At 41.6% G+C, this 16,530-nt stretch overlaps 2 protein-coding genes across 2 annotated transcripts; one reads left to right on the plus strand and one right to left on the minus strand.

Annotated features, from left to right (window-relative positions):
* Positions 1-471: 471 nt before the first annotated feature.
* c10h10orf53 (chromosome 10 C10orf53 homolog) lies at positions 472-1,284 on the plus strand. The gene is made up of 3 exons (XM_046402444.1): positions 472-608; positions 759-878; positions 968-1,284. The coding sequence occupies exons 1-3, from the start codon at positions 515-517 to the stop codon at positions 1,030-1,032; spliced, it is 279 nt and encodes a 92-aa protein (XP_046258400.1). The 5' UTR covers positions 472-514; the 3' UTR covers positions 1,033-1,284.
* Positions 1,199-16,054, minus strand: ogdhl (oxoglutarate dehydrogenase L). Its single transcript, XM_046402443.1, has 23 exons — positions 15,850-16,054; positions 14,934-15,157; positions 14,381-14,551; positions 13,507-13,609; positions 11,473-11,588; positions 11,223-11,377; positions 10,741-10,887; positions 10,565-10,655; positions 10,282-10,461; positions 10,035-10,163; positions 9,598-9,777; positions 9,357-9,509; positions 8,609-8,711; positions 8,362-8,490; positions 7,805-7,955; positions 5,170-5,297; positions 4,911-5,089; positions 4,678-4,749; positions 3,910-4,035; positions 2,963-3,035; positions 2,701-2,864; positions 2,437-2,591; positions 1,199-2,341 (listed from the first exon to the last, which is right to left on the minus strand). Exons 2-23 carry the CDS (start codon positions 15,153-15,155, stop codon positions 2,218-2,220), a joined length of 3,051 nt encoding a protein of 1,016 aa, XP_046258399.1. The 5' UTR covers positions 15,156-15,157; positions 15,850-16,054; the 3' UTR covers positions 1,199-2,217.
* Between the last annotated feature and the right edge of the window lie 476 nt (positions 16,055-16,530).

Genomic DNA, 16,530 nt, shown 5'->3' on the forward strand with positions numbered 1-16,530 from the left:
TAGCACACATTTATGGACCAGTTCATTACTGAATCAGGATCTGTCTAATTGATCTAAAGAAAATGTCTGATTTATTTAACTACAATGTGGCCAGAGTTGGCCAAGATTCATTTCAAACCTTGGAATTATGGGAAAACATGATAAGATAAGATTTTTAGAGTAATATAATTATTATGACTTGTGGTGTTGAGTCAGACTTCTGCAGTTTCTTTAATTTATGAGTCACTCTGAGTCACAATTGTAATTAGTTTTAATATGTGTGGAAATGGCAATTATTCTGTTTCAATCAGTAATATAAAAAGTACAATCAGAATCTTCAAAACTTCATATCTCTATTTTTCTTTTTCTTTTTTTTTTTTGCACATTACCTGATATTTGACTATTATACTGCTAATGAGATAGGCTACTCATAAGCCTAATTTTTGAGTGAGGGTTTCTGAACAAGTGAAAGAGGAGGCCGTATTAGCAGAGGTGCAGTTGTGTGTGACAGTTACCATGGTGACCACAACAAACAATGCCGAAAAACGCGAGGGTGACACTTTGCTACGGACCTCAAGAGTCAAAGGGAACCGTAGCACACAGGACCTTCCGCCTGCAAGGTCTCCAGGGTATGTTTAAGTCCAAGTCGTACACCCGCAGCGTGTCTGCTTTGTTGACTGTCTGTTCAAGAATTTCCCTCCAGGGATTAATAAAGGAATTCTGATTCTGATTGATTCTGAAAGTGGGATTCAAGCACTGTTCACCCAACATGTCTGCAGCCGCTCTGAAAGCGCGCGGGCACCAGTGCGTCATGGAGGAAACGCGCGAGTGGAACATGGTGGAGCTCGTGGTCAACGGGGAGATCGTCTTCAGCTGCAATATAAAGCAGCTACAGTTTGGTGAGTGCATGTTACGTTACCGTGATGCCACTGCGTGAGGTTACGCAGAATCACAGTCAGGCAAACTGTTATGTTTTTTTTCCCTGCAGGTGGAGACGGACAACTGGACCCCGTTTGCAAAGACGCCGTTAGTGCTGTGGAGGACGCTTACTGAAGATAACAAATTTAAAGATAAAAATACCCACATGCATATTTGCTTTATTCTTATTTAAGCCAACCTGAGTACCCAGTCTGAGTACAATGAATTTGTATTTTGTATTTTTAGCTTTTTACTGGTTTTAAAATCTATTTTCATTATTAATAGCATAATGTATTATTTCTTCACTTTTTTAAACTTTTTTTTTTTTGCCTTATCAAGCATTAACATCAACAACCAAATGATCAAAAGCATGTTATTAAATTTAAACATATTTTATTGCATATTTTATTATTTCCAATAAAACTGCAGCTTAATCAAGTACATTTCAAAACTCACAACATTTATTTTAATTACAAAAAAGACTAACACATAAAATTTCCTTAAAAGCCATTAAATATGTGTTTATGTATTATGTTTGCGCTTGGCTTATAGTTAAATCTCCCAAGTGGAAAAGGTAAGTTACAGTATACAGGAAGCATCATTTTATGGAGCATTTCTAAGAGGTGATTAATATTAATTCTGTTAAACACCTGGGGATTTTAATGTGACAGCCAGACGTCAATATTGCTCTCAGAGCATCCGAAGCTTTGCTGTGTTTGTGTGGTGTTTATGTGTGTGCATCCCTCAGCCTCCAAAGAGGAAGCTGAGCCTTATGTCCAAGTAGAAAACATGGCTGCAAATCTCTGCGCCAGCTGGCTCATGTCTCCCGGTGAAGTGAGGTGTGACAATGAATACAGACTCCTTCACTAACAGCTAAGGTAACCAAAGCAAATACAGGCACTAAACCTACTGATGTGTTAAATTTCAGAACAGTCTTCATACCTGTGATGGGTGATTCACATTAATTGTTTAAGTACCATCACTTGGTGTTTTGTGTGTGTCTCATAGCTTCTGCTATTTATCTACAAAGATCAATACAAATACAAATCAATACGACTAATATACACTAGTATTTAGCATGTCAGCAATGGAGGTATCCGCAGCGTGGAAGACAAACAATTCCACACATTTAGTACACTCATGAGGAAGATTATCGTTGACAACTTATCTTTCACACAAGTTTATCAAGTGTGTTTGGTAAAAAAAAAAAATAAAAATAAAATAGGCTGTGCTCTGTATTATCATAAAACTAAAATAAATAGATCAGGGCCTTTGGAGATGAAACTGCGCCTCCAGTCTGGTTCTTGTTCCAGTTATTAGTTACAGATCGTTCCCCTGGAAGGCGTTCAGGTTGAAAGCTGTGTCCATGAACCGCTTCAGCTCATTGAGGTGGGTGGACTTGTTTCCTGTCGCAGGAGCAGCTGCAGGGTCCCGGCCCACATACCTTAAAGAAACACAGAAGGTTTGTCCTTAGTGACAAGTCATTCACATGATTCCCTAAACAGATCTAGAACTAATCGGGTGACCAGAAACCCTTACCAAATGGGTTTCTTGTTGGCCAACACTGTGAGGAAACGAGGCCGGACATAATCATAGTAGCCCATGTTCTTGTGCTCCTCCTGACACCAAACCAGCTCAGCGTTGGCGTATTTTTTTGCCTCTGCTCTGACCAGATCAAATGGGAATGGAGATATCTAAATTTGAAACCAAAGAACAAGAAGAAGTGACAAAACTTACTTTTTTACTCTCATTTCAAAATCCACAGTGCATGGTGTGCTAAGATAGAGGAGAGGGATTAAACACCTGTTCAAGTCTGATAATGGCAATGTCTTCCTCCAGTTTTTTCTGTTTTCTCCCCTTAGCCAGTTCATAGTAGACTTTGCCAGTGCAGAAGATCACCCTCTTCACTTGGGCTGGGTCTTGACTCGCAGGGCCTTCATCTGGAATCAGCCTCTTAAATTTAGTTCCTGCAGACATTGAATATGATACGTTACTTATCATTGTACGCCAGTATTTTCAGCAAAACCTTAATGTCACATCTTAGAGGGATGAAATAAAACCGCACCTTTGGCGAGGTCATCAAAACTGGACCTTGCATCCGGGTGTCTGAGCAGAGACTTTGGAGTGAAAATGATCAGCTGTGGGGAAAAGTGGGAGAAGTTTCTGTCAGTGTCACAACAGACTGATTCCATCATCTGTATCTTCATTGTGTGTACTGAAAAACTCCAGAGATTAAAGTTTTTATGTCTTTTCATGCTAATTTGTTGCCACCATATAGCATGCAACATCAGCAATGGGAAAACAAAACATTTCTTTAACAGTCAAATAAATAAAACCCTTTGTGCTCAGCGGACCAAACTCAGAGTGTTTCATAAAAAACAAACACTTTTATCCCCTATTGGCCTCCTCGCTAATTTGCTCGGGAAGCAATTTTCTCATGCTTCATGAAGCATTGCATTTACGTGCAACAGGGGATCAGTTAAGACATTCACTGTGGCTGAAAACTATGAGAGGCTGAAAAAAGTGCCATGCATATACAAAACCAAAACTTTCTGCACAAAGTAGTGGGGGTTCAAAGTACAAATTGAGAATGTAAAAGATTATTCGTGTATCAGCAAACTGAGGTTATTTTTGCAACTCTTACATAGCTCTGTTTGATTATTAAGACATAACCTCAGCTTATTAGGTTTTCATATTTGAGATTTTGATTACGTCTTGATTTTTAATTACATACAGATATGACTCACTGTTTTCCTCGAGGATAAATAGGAGGCAAACGAAATATTTTCAGTGTCAGATATAAGAGACTTAAGACTTTAAGACTTTGGAAATGTCTTCCAAATGTTGGAAAGTGTTGTCAAAGGACCATCTGGACTTCTTATAGTATGCCTTAGATTTGTCTTCAAGGAAAGAAGCAGTTTTTGCATACACTGACATCAATGTAATACTGTATATTCACAATTCCAAAGCAAGACACAAAAAAACCATGCTGAAGACAGCGTTACACTTTACCGGTTTTCTGAATGGCAGCAGAATCTGCCGCCTGAGCACATGACAGTAGTTAGCAGGCGTAGAGCAGTTGACCACAATCCAGTTACAGTCGTACAGCTGCTGGACTTCAAAATCTCCATTGAACTCCTTTATAAAAACAAATTGCAAAGGACTTGTGAAGATTATTGACTCTGAAATTAGAAATGTAATATTATGTAGATACAATCAGTTTGTATGGTTATAGTATTGGTTGAAGTAATGTTTTGTTTCTTTTTTCTCATGACTGGGCAGGAGATGCAGCGCATGAGTGCATCACTACACCACATCTCTCTGTCTGTCTTTCTCTCTCTCTCTCTCTCTCTCTCACACACACACACACACACACACAGAACTGAGAATGTTAATCCATTACTATGCTTGTGCTAATAGTCTGATCAATATCCCATTTGAAGATGAATCTGGTAAGCTTCTGCTGATACAGCCCACTGTGTTTCCTTCCTTAAATGTTCCCTCATACCAGCTCACCCCAGGGACCTGAGTTACTGCTGAATACCAACACTTTAGAGGCCATAATGAAGAGACTTCTCAGCTCTAGAGAAATTGGCAATCATTACTTAAGCCATCACTTAAGTGGTCACGACATCAGGATAGTCAATAAAAGAGAAAGCTATTTGATATTACTGTAGCACACTGTGCGGTGCACCTTCTTTGACAACTACCATTAAATAATCACGTTCCTCAAATGGGTAACCATTTGAGCCATAATGTAAATTGTACATGTGAACGTACAGGGAAGTGATCGGGATCATCTTTGCTCATTTGCAGGAAGCGCTCAGGTCGAGCTGATGAATGTTCTGGGCCCTGAGGACAGAGGAGAAGAAGAGCAAAACACTTGATGAAGTGTCATCATTGATGAAAACGGAAGATGAATTCTACTAAAACATATATTCCAAAAATATCCAAATTAATCTGTAAATATCATGGAATGACCTAGTTTAACCTGGTTTATTTTTATGTCTCACCATTCCCTCCATCCCATGTGGCAGCAGTAGGACAATACCATTGTTGCGGACCCACTTGGCCTGGCCTGGGCTGATGAATTGGTCAATGATACACTGGGCTGTGTTGTGAAAGTCTCCAAACTGGGCCTCCCAGAGGATCAGAGCATTCGGACTGGCCATGGCAAAGCCCAGCTCAAAACCTGGAATCAGAGCCATCATTACACAGAGACACAACATGACTCAATATGGCATGCACTGTGACCGGAGCAGGCTGTCTTACCTAGCACTCCATACTCTGATAAAGAGCTGTTACAGACAGTGTAAGGAGCCTGGTTAGGCCACAGGCAGTTCATGGGAACACAGAAACGTTTGTCCACTTCTTGGTCATGCAGAACATGATGACGGTGGCTGTTAAACAGAAGAGAGGCAGATACAAAAAGGACTGAAACAGTTATATAGGAGCAAACCTGCAGCCAGGCTAGCAGCTTGGTCACCATGTTAACATGCTCACAGTGAAATTGCTAAGATGTTAATGTTATGCAGTAATAATGTTTAGCACGTTCACCATCTTAATGTTGCAGGGTTAGCAAAAAAACATCAGGTTCAAAGTCACAGGGATTCATTCTCTGAGGACCATGTTACAAAGTTTTTTCAAGAATCTTTAAATTTTTTAATCTTTAAAACAGGGCTGAAAAAGAGCTTAAGAATCTAAAAATATTACAATAAAAAGTAATGTTATATATGCTTACTGTATCACTGGTTAATCCATTACTGATTTTTGATTCAGTGACTAACCATTGCACCACAGGCATTTAGAAGACAAAAAACAAGATAACTGCAGAAAGCAAGTCTTAACCATAATATTTAATGATTTACATTGTGGAGACTTACATTTTGTCCCCAGAACTACAGGAATACATCTCCACACATACACACACACACACACACACACACAGCAGCCCTTGTTTCAGCCCATAAAGGCACTCCATGAAGAGTAACCTCCTCCCTCTTCGTCCTCAGTCAGCGTGAGGCCCAACAAGAGTTGATGGGAAGGCAGAGTCAAACATTAACAAGCTCTGCTCTCTACACGCTCCCAGTGTAGGAATCAGCCTTCAAAACCATCACGATGAGACACTCACTTAAACTCCTTTAACATCACTTAAATGACATCTACACACAGACAGCGCAGGAGATTATGTAATGGTTAAACCGAAGAACTGCAGGAAATAACCCAAATCTATTGATTAATATGTTGAATATGATATATTACCTCCTAGATGGCTAGACGATCATGATTTGAGTCCTTTGAAAAATATCATCCATAATTATAGGCTAATAAGGGCACATAATGTACCGCAATAATCATTTTGTTTGATCCCTGCTCTACATTGTGGGATATACACGTTCTCTTTCAGAAATCCTTTGATGAAAGAAGAAAATTAGGAGCATCCAGTATTAATTGAGGTAACACACATAAGATCATGTTTCATTTTCTAATCCACTCACCCACAATTCAAAGAGGACCTTCACAAGAATGAGGTCTTTCTCTGGGATTGCCTCATAAATTGTGTTCCACCTTTCTCTTCTTTCTTTCATTCGTTCTTGCTTTCTTTCACATACACACACTTCCTTTGCCTGGGGGCCCCATTAGTCAGGGAAAGGGGTACTTGGCACAGCGCATGCAACCCACCCAAACAAGACGAACTGAATCCATTAGTCCATGCTGTTACGTACATCACAGAAACGCAAGCAGGCCCACTCAACTGTAACATGCCAATATGCTCAGCTCTTGAGAACTATGAAGGGAAACAGAGATGTGGGGGATGAAAAAAGTGTAGCTGGGGGAGGAACTAAACCATAAAGGGTGGTGGGAAAGCAGGTAAGGTACAGCTGAAATACAATGAGAAAGGAAGCTTGGAGACTCTCAAGTGACACACAAGATGAATTAAATAAACAACAGGTGACACTGAGACGGAGGAAGAACGTAGTGTTTGACTGTGGTTTTTTGTTTTTTGTTTTTTTTTTCATCCAGGCAAATTACCTCACTGCAGGGGACAGCGGACTTGGAGAAGTGGATGTCAGCTGTAAATGCGAGGGATAAGAAAAAGTCCCATAGCCTCTGGTTAGTTAGTGTGATGTATGTCGCTGTGAGCTGAGAGGGTGGGTGTGTGTGTGTGTGTGTGTGTGTGTGTGTGTGTGTGTGTGTGTGATAGTGGGGTGGGGTGTCAGTGAAGATGGGCTGCTGGAGAAATGATAGGGGACAGATGAGACAGGCGTAGTGAAAGGGGGAGTTGGTTTTGTTCATGTGTCACTTGTTCCCTCCATACCATGACAACACCATGTGGGCTTCACAGTTCCCAGGAGACTGTGCTGACGTCTTCTGTCTGTCAGACTCACCCACTCCTCCAATTACTTAATTCACTATCTTTAGGTGAATGTTCCTCACCCTTTATCTCTGGGTAGGCAGGCTGACTTATCATATGGTCGGGTGACACAGTTGAAATTGTTAGTCAGCAGTATTGAGGATGAAATAGAATACCTGATAATCACAAATATAAACTGTGGTCCAGAGTTGCGCAATCCAAAAGAAATCAAATATCTTGATATGATTTAGCTGAAACTTGACTAGCAATTTTATCAAATTGGCAGCCAGCACAATTGTAAGGAAAAATAAAGCTCATAGCTAATTTGTGACTAAACAACCCCAGTAAGGGAGTTCGGTATGACTCCACAAAACTCATCTTCTTGTTCAGTAACTACACGTGAGGATAAGCACTGCAGAGTTGCACACTGGTCACCAGTAGGAGACTGTGGCAATGAGAGCACTAACACAAGAATGTGTAGCGATGTAAAAATCCCTACAAGATCTTTGTGGGGGCGAAACTACGTTCTCGGCTGTGTTGACATGGGCTCACCTGAAGGTGCCCCGCTCTACATCCTGCCCGCTGAGTCGTACATGGATGCCGTCTTTGAGAAGGGAACCAAAGGCCATGTACTCTCCCAGAGCCCAGTCCATCTGGCGATTCTTCACCAGGTCAGCTCGACCACGCAGGATACGAGACACACCTGGAGAGCACATAAAAATAGAACCAAGTGATATCTTAGGAGAGCACTGGGGAACCGAATTTACTGAATTGCAAACAAAATTAAAAATTCATGTGGCAGTCTTCATTGCTATAGAGTGAGCCACATCAGCTGTGCAGGCTGAACACCTGCTGTTATGAAAGAATGTGTTTACAGGTGAACTGTTTAAATTGACTTAATGTCATCCCTGTAGTCAAAAAATGAAGTAATTGTGCCACTGAGGTGTTTTAATGTTTGTTTATTAGATCAATCAGCGGAAAGTATCCCACATTGTCCTGCACTAATGTGTGCTCTTCTGTATTTGTGTACATTGTGTAGCATATTAGTATTACTACTACTGTTAACACTGTCATGACTATGCTCTCCAGCACAAGGCAACTAAACTCACCGGGATGGATCTTAAAATCTTCCAGAGGCACTGAGCTGGCTGTCCGGCCGATATGCTGCAGAACCTCCTCATCCAGTCCTGTGGGAACGCAGCTCATGCTCTTAGGCTCTCCCTCTGCTGTGAAAAAATCTACAGAGATAGAGACAGCTTCAGTCCAGCAGAAACAGTAGTGTTCACAGGAAAAAGCAGTCAACAAAAAGAAAAAAAAATGACACTTTAATTACGGGATTGCAAAAGGGTAGTTTACTTGGCCAAGGTGAGTCAAGCCAGTGTCGAATGTGTAAAATCTTTTCATCCTTGGAGCTGGTGTACGCTTCCTCACATATCTTGTCATATTTGGCAACTTCTTCCTGCAACCACATTTGGTAATGTGTAATAGGGACGGTGAAAAATGCCACATTTTAACTGATGCATAGTTTGTTTACTTCAGTAAAAGGACTACAGCTGACGAGCCAAAACTGAGTGCAGCTGAGACAGAAAGAAAGACAGAGAGAGAGCTAATAGGGGAGGAGAAAAGTCCAGAAGCAATGTTTCTCTGCCTTGCAAAATTAAAAATGAGGCTTTTGCAAGAGCCCAAAGAGCAGGTCACACAACAGAAAACAAAGTCCATCAGAGAGGAGCATTTCTCTGACATGTGGTATAAAAAAATGTTTAGAATTTATGTTACAATCAGAGTTTCTGTTTTGGATGAAGAACCTAAGCAATTCCATTGAATGCCATAAGAATTTAGGGTATACTTCAACTTCATTGAGCAATATACACTCTATGTGAGGGATTGTGAGGTCAGGTGATTGAACTGAGGCAGTAAATCGAAACTCAGATACAGCAGTGCTGGCACAACGTTTACTCGAAGGCTTGCATAATATAGAAGTGTGATTTAATGCACACGGTCCAATGGGTGGGGATACCATATAAAACAGCATACAGTAGCAGCTACCAGTATACAGCAGCTATACAGTATATTTAACAAGATCGAACAGCATTAGCTCACAGACCTCAAATTCCTGCAGTGTCACCACACCCTCAGCAATGAGCTTGTCAGAGTACTTTTTCAGCACATGCTCCTGCCGACGAATCTGTTTGTACATCAGTGGCTGGGTGAACATCGGCTCGTCCATCTCATTGTGGCCAAACCGCCTGTAACAAACCTGTAAATATGAACAAAGAAGCCATGTCTATATGGGCATTTAGAGCTGTGTTTTCCTGACGGTCCATTAAGTCTCGCCTGTGACTAACCAGGTCAATGACGACATCCTTGTTGAAGGTAGCTCTCCACTCTGCAGCCACCCGACACACGTACATGACAGCCTCAGGGTCATCGGCATTCACATGGAAGATGGGTGCATTGACAACCCGAGCCACATCAGTGGGGTAGGGGGAAGAGCGGGCAACTCGAGGGTCTGTAGTAAAGCCGATCTGAGAGGCAACAATCACACGCCAAAGTTGCTATCACTTTGAGCCTACAATGCAAAATGTGCTCTAATGAAGAAAATATCTTTACACGTGTAAAACAAAACTGATAGTTTTGTTTGATTTTTTTTTAATCTTTATTTACTCAGGGAAGTTTCATTGAGAACATCCTCACGTTCACACAGTTAGACACATTCACACCTGGAAGCTGCCCAGTACAGCAACAGGGTCACATGTTACAGCAACACTGAATTCTCCAATACCTGGTTGTTGACCACCACATGGACTGTACCATATGTGGTGTAGGAGGGGAGCTCACTTAGATGGAAAGTCTCGTACACAACTCCTTGTCCGGCAAAAGCAGCATCTCCATGCATCAAGATGGACATCACCTGGACAAATCAGATCATAAACTCAACAGGAAAGAAGACTTCTGCATATCTCTTACTCATATCTACAATTACAACAAAGCTAAAATAGCCACAGTGTACTTGGTATAATAACTGTTACCTTCTTTCCCTGAGTGTCTCCTCTGTAGAACTGCTCAGCTTTGGTCTTGCCTTGAACCACTGGATCCACTGCCTCGAGGTGGGAAGGGTTCGCCATGAGCGACAAAGTGATGTTCTTGTCTGTCTCACGGTTGATCCTCTCGTGGTACATCCCAAGATGGTATTTGACATCACCTGAACCCTACAGTGCCAAAAAGGTTTTGAAATGAAGCATTCATTGTATTTACAGAAATCTTCTCTCACTGATACTTTTCCACACTGTCATGGCTCAGTCGTTCTTTCACCTCATCGGCAGCCTCTAACTTGGGGTCAAACTGACAGAAGATCTGATCCAGGTCCTTACGGATCACATTGGCCAAGACATTCAGCCTACCTCTAAGAGTAGAGTTTTAAAAAGGACAAGGATTAGACGCATGCACAGACTGAACTCAGAGGTGACAAAATGTACAACAGACAGTACCGATGAGGCATCCCCATGATCACACTTTCGATGCCTGCTTCGCTCGACTTATCAATGATGGTTTTAAGGGCAGGGATGAGCACTTCGCAGCCCTCCAGACCAAAACGTTTCTCTGATGACCACTTTCTGGCCAGAAAGTCCTCAAACCTGGACATAAAAAAGTTCAGTTAATAGATTTTGAGATATAAGGTTCTCGGACATTTTTGCCACTAACAGCTAGCTTTACAACTGCTGTGGAACAATACTATGATGGTTTGGAGAACTTGTACTTGCACACACCAGTGTGTGATCATAGCTTAGATCATTTATCAAAGATGAAAATGAGCTCACATGAAGAATAGGGTGTTTATCTTTCCAAATATATGCATGTACAAGTTTGTTTTTGTTTATGTTATGTGAGTGTCTTGTGTGAGTAATAACTAAAAGTGAGGTACTGTGCTGTCATAAAAGTGTAAGTCATTAGATGTTTATTTATTGCTGACCGTGTGGATCTGATCAGACGGGCTAGTAAAGTTCTCTTCTCAGCATTAGTGAACTGCATGATTCCTGGAGTCTCAATTTTCTGACGAATCCACTGGCACTGGTCCACATTGTTAATGAACATAAACTCGACCCCTATGTGACCGCAGTAAGATGTCTGAAAAATAAAATACAAAAAAAAAAACAAATAGCATCTAGTCCAGTGCTATGACTTAAAACCCATCACTAGACATGTGTGGACAAACACAATACCTCCAGTCTGCGTATGATTTCTCTAAGAGGAAGTGTGGTCTCCTTTCCTCCAATGAAGGTGGTGGGGGGCAGCTGAAAGCTCCTATCCAAGTCAGGCTCATCAAGACCATAGAAACCTATGATGAGACCATGTGAAACACAGAATTGTTTAAGGCTTTCAGTAAAAATTATAGTTGACTCTTCTGATGATATGCAACAGGGCTCAAAGAAAATCGAACCAAATAACAAATCCTGACCAATACACTAACATTCACGACACAGAAATCTGACTAGGCTTAAGATTCAAGTTCTTCCACTTCTTCTGATATGATGGGAAAGAATCAGAAATCAGAAATAAAAGTTGGATTGAAAAAAAACAAAAAAAGGTTTTATTATGATTACTGAAATGTGTTTGGTTAGCTATCTGATCACAGAAATTCAAATATTTGCAACCTGTAACCAGTGTTGGATAATTGATAAATTGATTAACCAAAAATTTTTTAAAAATTGAAAACAATCATCCATTCCAGCTCCTAAAAAGTGAAGATTTACATATTTAACCTGTTTTACACTTTTGTAAACTATCAAACACCTTTGGGTTTTGGACTGTTGGTTGGACAAAAAAAGCAATCTGAAGACGTCACCTCAGGCTCCGAGAAACTCTGATGGCCATTTTTCCACTTACATTTTTAAGACTACATAATTACTGATAATTAATAACCAAGAGATTAATTGATCATGAAACATTGGTACCTGCAGCTCTAACTGCATTGGCAATTTCAGTGAAAGCACTAATCACTTTTTGGGTTGGACTTTTTTAGCTTTTTGATGAATAGGACAGTACTGCTCCCTGCAGAAAAACTTGGTAAAAATTGTGAAAATGAAACTTGGTTGTGAAATAAAAACAATTATTCATGCTGCACTTGTAGTCAGATACTGCACCAGTGGCCTCACATAAGTTTCTATGCAGACAAAAGACAAATCCCACCTGAAAGAGCTGGTCAAGCTCAAGATCGCAAGCAACATAAGAGGAGACAGGTGCAAATCATATTAGGAAAACAGCAAAGACAAAGGGGGCCAAGAATAGACTCTTGTGCTATCAGCTGACCAACTAAGGGCCCAAGGAGGCTCTCATTAGCTTTCATTAGGGAGCTAAAGCCCTAGTTGACAATACATAATGCAACGCTATGTCTCTGACAGACACCGATCACTGATAGAAGCAACCAACAGATACAATGTCTCTCTCTCTTCTATTCCAGTTATTACTGTAGACTTCGATCGCTTTCTGTGGCCATCCCGCATCCACCGATCCCCTGTCCACTAAATGAAATGGAGAATGACAGTAGCGGGGGCCTGAGATTAATGGCAGCATTAGACTGACCAACCCATATACGGACTTGGTGGAGAACGTGATGGGGCCTTTTATATTGAAACTCCACTTAGACTCTTAACTCTAATGAGTTACGCAACCCTGGACCAGAGAGACATGTGTATGATGTGCATATAGATGCACATGTATGTACAGTACAAACCCTCAAAGGGATACAGAAATGTTATTGAAATACAGTGCAGGAAAAACACACGTTAGATATTTTCATTATAAAGCAAATTAAGCTTTTGAAGTAATGATAATAACATGCTTGTGACTGAGATCCTTACGCATGGCAAGTATCCTGAGGTAATTAGAAGGAAGGACATCTATAGTAGGAATCTTATCAGCATATATGCTGCCTGTGGGTTGAATCCATAGGCCTTAGTTAAGAAAGTGGGATGAAATAAGGAGTTCTATACCTCTTCTGCACAAAGTCTAAATTAAAAAGTGTATAATTAATGTGGACCTGCATTTAGATGACAAGCTCGTGTCTCTGTTTCAATATTTTTTAAATCATGCTACGTGCTTTACATTGGTCTCTTGGAGCCAAAGATTATGAAACCATGTCTGTAAATAAAATACTATGAAACAACATAACGACATCACAAAAATCTACTGATTTTCAACAGTCTAGATTTTTGATAGCTGTTTTTGATGTGCTTCAGATGAGTTATGAGGCTCACCCAATTTATCGATGGTGGTGATCAGGTCAGAGGGAATGAAGGAGTCCAGGTCAGCCTCCAGGATTCCTAGAGGGTCTAACTGGGCAACGTGATGGCCACGAATCTACACAGAGAGAACCGTACAGAGATGCAAGGAGGAAGAGGTAGAAAAGAAGAGATGAGGACAGCGAAGTAAGACAGGCGGGAAGAAATAAGATTCGGCAAGGGACTGTCATCATGATGCAGAGTATGAGCAGCTGGAGAATAAGCTCACACTCAGTTATAGGTCAACCTCTCTGAGAAAAGAGCCCCAGGGGAGTGCTTTTCTGTCCATGTACACACACCCGTAAACACATACGCATTCCCACCAGGACTGCAACAAGCTGGGAATAAAAGTGACGCCTTTGCCAAAAGACAGAATTTAATAAATCCCTCAGATAGTTCCTTGAATTAATTTTAGGGCAAGAGAAAATGTTACCACCTGTTTTGTTTAAGAAGTCTCTTTGATATTTCCATTTTCAAAAAGCAGCCAGAGTAAGTAGGTTAGAGTTAATCTTGCAATTTGCATAACCTCTCGCTGTGACAAACAAATTGTATATTCCTTTTAATACAAGGACACACAGTATAAACAGTCCTCGTTGCCAGTTGCATCTGTTTTAGCAAGTCAAGTGGGTTTTGTTTGATGCATTTTTTACGCAAACATGTTGGAGATACAAATAGTCAGCCAGTGGCTGCTAGAGGTAGATGACATCCTAATTCTGATTTAAATGGATGCCCATGAGATATGTAATCATTTTTTAAATTTGTAAATAACATAAATCCACATCATACAAGCTGATAGCTGGTGTGTTTGTGTATGTGTGTCTCACATCTGGGCCGGGTGAGTGTGGGGTACCTGGTAGGCTCTAATGAGAGTGTGCACAGCCAGGTGGTCCTCCACCACTTTCTGTGTCATGTCTGGTGAGTGGGACAGCACTCGGCCCTGGAGCAGAGTGGAGGGGCGTCTCTCACCCGCCTCGCCAGACGGACCAGAGGCCTGGATGTTACGGAAGAATGCATCCCAAGACTATAGCAAAGAGAAAAACAGATTCAGCAGAGAAAATCAGATCCATCGCATACATGCACCAAAAGTATCCCTGCTGCTTACAAACGGCTAGGTTGGGGATGACAGGACAGTGAAAGGCTGCATGGGAATCCATGACACTGCAGCTACAGCATATATCTACATGCCTCAGGCAAGTGATCTACCAGAGCATCGTAATGCACTCTGGTCAGGGGTATGCTGGACTTTATTTCACGACCAACGCCGGCAACAGCTGAGTGTTTTGTTGAGTGTGCTGGCCATTGTTCTATAAATGTTGTTGTTTTATAAATTTCAATTAGTGGACTTTTTTCTCTGTTATTCACTGATGAATGCTAAGAAAATTGCACATGCTACGAACTCTTACCTCGTGGACGTTTTTATGATCCTCCAGCCAGGCAAAGTACATCTCCTCCACATAGCTGGAGCTGCTGGCCACCGCTGAGGGAACAGACGCAGCCCCGGAAGAGCAGCTTCTCCTAGGTTCAACCCAGAGCCTGGCCGGGCCTCCTCCACACCCTCGAAGCCACTGACTCCCCCCGACACGGCCGCCCCTCAGCACGCTCGCTAACGCCCGGAACTGACTCATGGCTACAGACAGACAAACAGAAAGTTGTAGATAGTTAACAACCAGCCATTCAGCTACGGACGTCTCGTCTTTTTTTTATGAACAATCTATGAAAGCGCAGGAAAATTGTGCATGACTGGTTTTGACGGCTTTTATTGCTATTGTATTCTATTTACTGCTCCGAATCTAAATGTCACACATAAGGCAATTCAACTGCTATACATGATTGTGGCTTATGCACAGAGCGCATAATGCACTTATCGGGGACAATAATTACGCACAGGCTCGTTATGGATGAGACGACCTTTACAGGCGTGTATTGTCGATGGGACATTTACTGATCGAAGCGGCATATATTTAACGTAAAACCTCTGCAAGAACACTGCCTCGAAACGGCCTGTGCGTGTGTCTGCAGCTGCGAAAAGCGCGTAACCGCGATGAGCGGTAAGTATGATGGTCTGCTACGGCAGTATCGACACGCTGCTACAATTTTCTCACCTTTCCCGGAAGGATGCTACACTTGCTTCGTACAGCGCCGACATTAACGTCAAATACTGCCTATTTGTCCACACTGCTTTCTCTGGACATCTAATCCCTCAACGTCAACATAAATCCTCATAATCTCCCCTCAGCCGTGTCACGGGGAAAGCGCGGAATCTCGGGAAATAGGACAGTACTTTAAAATGTCACCTCCGCTTTATTTCTATACATTTACCTTAGACTTCAGAGCTCCTTGACTCTATTGTCATGGCCGTACGGTGCAGGACGGGTATCAGTGAAGGTGACACAGATCCGAGCGCACGCACGGCTTCCTCCCCTCTGGTGGGTCAGGTGGTGCTGCTCCTGCACAGCGCGCAGCCTGCTGCACCCAAAGGTGCCGGTGGTACCCGCAGGCCTGTATAGGCCTAACACACCAGCGCAGGGAGACAAAAAGAAAAGAAAGAAAAAAGAATCATCTAATTTAATCATATGTTCAGGCAAGTTTTTTTTATGAAGCAAATAAAAAAACTGATCAGAAATCAGTTCATTGTTGTGCTTTTGTTTATAATAAGAATATTTACTTTGATCCTGTCATCTCAATCCGTGATCACCTCCCCCCCCAAGTTACATCAGGCATGTGTCTTTCCCCTCAGTGTTAATTATATTAGCCAATTAAACTTTTATAAAGGCTGAACATGAATCATTTGAGCAAGCGGTTGCAGATTGATGGGCTTCTACCTTGAGTGGGTTAAACAATAAGATAATTGGCCCTCCCTTCCTCACTTACTCATTCACTCAAGGCTCTTTCCTAACCCCCCCCCAACCTCTCCCTCCTCCTCATCTAGATTTTCATCATTCATACTTGCTGGCAGAAAAGGAACAGTATTATCAATCATGACGAACATACCACTGAAAA

The sequence above is a fragment of the Scatophagus argus genome, chromosome 10 (assembly GCF_020382885.2).
Source record: "Scatophagus argus isolate fScaArg1 chromosome 10, fScaArg1.pri, whole genome shotgun sequence".
NCBI classification, from domain to species: domain Eukaryota; kingdom Metazoa; phylum Chordata; class Actinopteri; family Scatophagidae; genus Scatophagus; species Scatophagus argus.

Bases quoted from the DNA above. Each gene is read 5' to 3' on its own strand.
- c10h10orf53 (XM_046402444.1), top strand. From the start codon at position 515: ATGCCGAAAAACGCGAGGGTGACACTTTGCTACGGACCTCAAGAGTCA. The intron at 609-758 runs GTATGTTTAAGT...ACATGTCTGCAG, and splicing joins CCGCCTGCAAGGTCTCCAGG to CCGCTCTGAAAGCGCGCGGG. The intron at 879-967 runs GTGAGTGCATGT...TTTTCCCTGCAG, and splicing joins TATAAAGCAGCTACAGTTTG to GTGGAGACGGACAACTGGAC.
- ogdhl (XM_046402443.1), bottom strand. From the start codon at position 15,155: ATGAGTCAGTTCCGGGCGTTAGCGAGCGTGCTGAGGGGCGGCCGTGTC. The intron at 8,712-9,356 runs GTCTGTGAGCTA...ATGTGGTTGCAG, and splicing joins TGACACTGCAGGAATTTGAG to GAAGAAGTTGCCAAATATGA. The intron at 8,491-8,608 runs GTAAACTACCCT...CTATCTCTGTAG, and splicing joins GCTTGACTCACCTTGGCCAA to ATTTTTTCACAGCAGAGGGA.